The following is a 5,298-nucleotide window of genomic DNA, read 5'->3' as shown; positions in this document are numbered from 1 at the left end:
GCCAGAATCTTAGGGTGGCGCTTGATGGAAACCCAGCTCCAGCCGTCTGGGTAGAGAGGGGGCTCACAGCTCCCTTAGGACCGTCTTAGCTCAGGGCTCAGAACGAGGCACCTCCCAGCACCATTCCTCTGGGCCATTTCCTTGTGTCGGCTTCGTTCCCCAGTAGGTCTGGCCCCCGTGCCACCAGCTTACAACTCAAGGAAAAGCCAAAGGTCAACACAAGTCCCAGGACCGCATCTCATTAGCCAGCTCAGGCCTAGGCAAAGGTTGGGCTCGAACTGGCAGGTCACTGCATCCTTCCAGCTGACCGGGTGACCTAACCCTAGTCCCCCGGCAGGTGCCCAGCTGAGCCTGCCCGCTGGCCAGGCCCCACACCCAGCCTCCTGCTTCCCTCCAGCCCAGGAGGGGATCCTCCGAGCGAGCGGCTGCTCCTGGCTTCCTGTTGGCCCAAGAAGAAAGGGCAGAGGGGAAGGGAGGAGGGTAGCGGCTGGGGCCTCGCACCTCCGCTCCCTCCCAGCCTCACCTGTTCTGGGAGCCCTGCGTGCCTGCTAAGGCATCAGCTGCAGGAGGGTCAGGCCCCGGCCCCACCCTCAGGCCGTGCACAGACCCTTCCCATTCTTCTCAGAGGACTCTGTGCACTCTGCACCCCCTCGGATCCAAACTGACCAACTTCCCTTGGCTTTGTCCCAAATGGAGCCCAGAACTGTCTGAGGCTTTCTGCCATACAGGGCTCGGTGGCTGGGTCAGGACACAGCTGACACCCGCTCCCGTCCTGGGACCCACAGCCTCCCCCGCCCTATGGCCTTGCTGTCCCCAGTGTAGATGGAGGGGGCTGCTTCTCTGGTGTCCTCTCCATCCCCAAAGAGACCAACATCGGCCCTGCCGGAATTCAGCAGTAGCTAAGTTACCATGGCAATGCCTATTATCCATGCCTAACAGGAGATGAGTCAGGAGCTAAAAACAGGTCTCCAGAGTGGGTGGGTGGATGGGTGAATGGATGGATGGACAGACAAATGGATAGAAGGATGAACGGATGGATGGATGGATTGGTGGGTAGATAAATGGAGAGAAGGGTAGATGTGCAGGGGGATAGATAGATGGGTGGATGGAGGGAGGGAGGGAGGGAGGGAGGGACGGACGGATGGACGGACGGATGGGTGGGTGGGTGGGTGGGTGGGTGGAGGGAGGGAGGGACGGACGGACGGACGGACAGACGGGTGGGTGGGTGGGTGGGTGGATGGATGGACGGACGGACGGACGGACGGACGGATGGGTGGGTGGGTGGGTGGGTGGGTGGGTGGAGGGAGGGAGGGACGGACGGACGGACGGACAGACGGGTGGGTGGGTGGGTGGGTGGATAAATGGAGGGCAGGAAGACGGGTTGGATGAATGGAGGGATGGGAATGGGTGGGAGGGACTAGATTCAGGGTCAGGACAGTTTGTTTTTTCCCAGAAAGATATTCCAGGGGAAATCTCAATCAGAAACCCATCCCCACAGAGCCCAGGGGCTTTGACAGGTGGTGCTCCTTCCCTGACAGAGTGTGTGGTGTGGAGCGCACAGTAGGTCCTTGTGAAGCTGAGTTGCAGGCTAGAGGCACCTGGGGCCCTGCCAGACAGCCCCTTTCCACCTGAGCGCGGCTGGTTCTGGGCAGTGGGTCAGGTTGGGGCGCCATTGCCTCCGGGCATTCCTGAGAGCCTCCTTCCTTCAGTCCGGGAAGGACCCCGAGAACCTGAGTCTCGGAGACCCCGTCCCAGGGTGGGGGCTGGGAGGGGGCAGTAAAGGCACAAAGCGCTTTGAGGACAAGATGACACTTTATTACGCCTAAGCCCCCGCCTGCAGGCCCCAAGGCCTGGGCGCTGAGGTGGGAGCGAGCAGCGGGGGTGGAGGCAGGAAGCAAGAGGGATGTGGCTGTGATCAGGGACTCTGGGGACACCCCGGTTTCCTCCACAGCTGGGATGCAGCCTGCGGGCCCCCCAGTGAAGACCAGCAGCAAAGCAGGAACCCCCCAATCCAAAAGCTTCCCTTCGTGTTGGGCTGAGCTGCCGGCCCTCCCCCTGCTCTCTCAGGGAGCCCTCCCCACCCCCGACCCTATGCGCTGGCTGGGGCAGGGCCAGGCATGGGGGGATATCGCCCGCACCCCAAACCTTCAGCTCCTGTTTCAGGGTTCCCTGGGGCCCCCAGAGGCTGGCCTGGGCAGCAGGGTCACAGGGGAATGAGGGGTGGGCCTGTGGGAGGGGGGACGGGAGGGCTCTGGAAGGTGGGGGGCCTAAGGCACCCCATGGGCGCTTGAGACAGAGACTGGCCGCATTTCCGGCTGCCCAGCCCCCTCAGAGCCGGTGTCCCGGGCGGGGGTGTCTCTGGGGGGCAGCTCCTTGTAGCTGTAGTACTCCACCACCTGCCGGGGCACCTCGGCCAGCACGCACTTGGCCAGCGCCGCCGGGGACGCCTTCGGAGCGGGGACAGCACGGTCACATCACAGCCGGGGGCCTCCTGCCCTCCTGCCCCCGAGCTGCTCATACCCCAACCCAGCCTCCAGTGGTGGTGGAGTCCTTCCCCGCGGCCGGCCAGTAAGTCACCTGGCGGCCAGGTGACCTTTGTGAGCCTGCGTCTGCGCTGCACCACGGAGGCCGGGGCGGGGGTGGGGGGGGGCTCCCGGGGCTCCAGGCAGACAGAGGCAGGAAAGAGGTGGGTTGTCCCCATCCCCCGTCCCATAAAGCCCCGTGACTGTGCCCACTGATCACGAACGTCCTTTGTGCGTCGCTCTCACAAAGGGTCTGAACGCGCCCTCTCGGGAGCCCAGCTTGCCGCCCGCCCTCCTGGGTGGAGGTTCCATGTTTTCAAAATAGGAAGGTTTCTAGGCGCTCAGAAGTGGCCGCAGACCCGCTCATGCTCACAACAGGACAGGGGAGGCGGCCTGGGAGTCTGGGCAGGCCTGTGCCCCCCCACCCCAGCAGGCAGGCCCGTGACCCCCCCACCCCAGCAGGCAGGTCTGTGACCCCCCCACCCCAGCAGGCAGGCCTGTGACTCCCCCCAAGCACTCACGCTCTTGAGCTCCCGGAAGGGAACGAACTGCACGATGTCCCGGAGCGCCGGCTCGCCCCTCGGGGAGCGCAGGACGCCCTCGTCCCCGTCCAGGGTCTGCATATCCGTGAAGTCGGCGTTGCCCACCCCCACGATGATGATGGACATGGGCAGGTAGGAGGCGCGCACGATGGCCTCCCGCGTATCCGCCATGTCGGTCACCACGCCGTCTGTCAGCACCAGCAGGATGTGGTAGTGCTGGGGGGCAGGGGAAGAGTGGGTGCAGGCACCTCACCCCCAGGCCCCCAGGCCCCCAGCCAGTTCCCCTCCCCCAGCCGCAGGCGTCCCTCGCTGCTGGTTTTCAGGCCTCTCTGAAACTGTCACTTGCTAAAGTGCAACATGTCACAGTCATCACGGCCGCGCGCTCACGCCCCACTCTGCGGGCGGCTGCTTACCACCTCCCGGCCCCTCCCGCCCCTGCCTCTTCCAGACGGAGGGGTGAGGCTGGCGGAGCCTGGGTCCCAGCCCAAGTCGGAGGCTGGAGAAGGGGGGCCTGATGCCCGGATCCAGGGAAAAATTTAGAGGGGACACACTCTGGGGCGGCCGGGCCAGGCACTCCGCACATCTGCACAGACAGACTGGGTCTTGTTTCAAATACAAGTCCATTTCCATTGTTAAAAAAGCAAAAACACAAAAACAAAAGAGAAGTACTAAAAATCTGGACAAGAGAAAATACAAAGGAGAAGAAAGAACCCCCGGTCTGGTGGGCGCTGGCCCAAAACACCACTGGAGGGAAGGACCAGGGGCGCCCCGCCCCCCGAGCCCCAGACCCGTGGGATGAGTGAGCTTGTACTGGGCAGTCTCCCCGCAGCTCTCAGCCCCACATAAAGCCCCCTCCTCAGCAAGCCCCACGCCCGCCCCCTGCCCCCCGACTCGGGCAGGGCCTCTAAGACCTCACGGCCCTGAGCCCTGCCACCCTCTCGAACAGCGAGCTCCAGCGCCTGCCACCGAGGGAAGTTCCGCCGCGAGCCTGGGGCCGCCCGGGCTGGGCAGTGGGTGACTGTGGTCCGGCCCCAGGAGGCTGTGTCTGCCTTGAAAAGAAGCTCCCTGCTCTCCCTCAGGACGGAAAGTGGGAAACTGGGTGGTCCCAGGCCACATGGGGCGCCCACGCGCGGTACCACCGCTGCTCTGAGACAGGCCATCGAGCAGCCCACGGACGCCCCTGTGAAGCGCGCGGCTAAGATGAAGGTTCTGACTGCGCACCGAGGAGACACCTCCTGGGAAGTCTGAGCCCTGTTCCAGGAACCAGACAAGAACATGCTGAACGCCACGAAGGGACACGTCCGCGGAGTGCGGGCCAGGGGACCCTGGGCACACGAGCCGGGCTCTTCAACAGCCGCACGGTAAGGGAAGCGGAGGAGGGGCCACCAGTCACACACGGGGCCGTCCTAACCCTGTCCCGCCTGTAAAACTGTCAGGACACGAATTACGCAGCTGGACGTGCGTACCTCACCTAGGTATTTCCTACCAGGGGCTGCTGCTGTCTCTCAGGCGCCGTACTCGTACTGTAGCAACAGTTTCTGTCTCTTCTAGAGGTTTATACTGATTTTACAGGTGACGTTGTTTCTAGGACTTGCTTCAAAATAACTCGGAAGATGCCTGCTATCCCTGCTTCTCTGGGCTGGAGCCTGTACCAGAAATGTAGTGCTATGGGAATTTCATTATCATTATTATCAGGGAAGTGAATGAAATTGGAACATATTCTATAGATTAGATAGAAGTGTAGCATCTAAGTTAAATTGTATGAACCTGATATTTGTGCTAGGGTTATAGAAGAGAATACACGGATGTTAGAAAATACACACGGGACCGCTAAGCGGTAACAGGGCAAGAGGCTGCAAGCCTTGGCTTCGGGGGCTCTGTGTCCGGGGGGAAAGTGTGCAGAGCGGGGCTCCCCGCACAGGATGCAAGAGTCCAGGCACCGGGACCACGGGCGCCTGGAGTCTGGACGATGGCAAGGCACGTGGTCAGAGCAAGGCTGAGGGACAGAGCGGGTCAGGAGACCAGGACACTGGGCAGACCGGGGGACCACGGACACACGTGGACACACGGGGATGCCTGGGCTTGGAAGCCGAGCTATGGTTGTGCACAGAATGTCCTTGCTGTTGGGGGCGGAGGCACCAGCAGCCAGCTCTCAGACAGTTCGGAAAGAAGACAGTAGTGACAGACACCCATAGAGGGGGAGGGAAGGGGGGAGGGAGGGGGAGGGGGGAGGG

At 62.7% G+C, this 5,298-nt stretch overlaps 1 protein-coding gene across 4 annotated transcripts in view; it reads right to left on the bottom strand.

Moving 5' to 3' along the window:
- Positions 1 to 1,799: 1,799 nt before the first annotated feature.
- The window catches only part of CPNE7 (copine 7), a 14,242-nt gene continuing 10,743 nt past the window's right edge, over positions 1,800 to 5,298 (bottom strand). For 3 of the 4 annotated variants that reach the window (XM_039226820.1, XM_039226812.1, XM_039226829.1), the window contains 2 exons: positions 3,044 to 3,280; positions 1,800 to 2,447 (listed from right to left, as the gene is read on the bottom strand). In XM_039226820.1, the coding sequence (XP_039082751.1) occupies positions 2,329 to 2,447; positions 3,044 to 3,280 (356 nt within the window). In that variant the 3' untranslated portion in view covers positions 1,800 to 2,328. Of the gene's footprint in view, positions 2,448 to 3,043; positions 3,281 to 4,558; positions 4,711 to 5,298 lie in introns of those variants that run through there. The other variant, XM_039226834.1, reaches the window with a different exon arrangement.

The sequence above is a fragment of the Hyaena hyaena genome, unplaced genomic scaffold (genome assembly GCF_003009895.1).
Source record: "Hyaena hyaena isolate Hyena2069 unplaced genomic scaffold, ASM300989v1 scaffold_1, whole genome shotgun sequence".
In the NCBI taxonomy this organism is placed as follows: Eukaryota; Metazoa; Chordata; class Mammalia; order Carnivora; family Hyaenidae; genus Hyaena; species Hyaena hyaena.
This window is presented reverse-complemented; position numbering and strand designations above follow the sequence as displayed.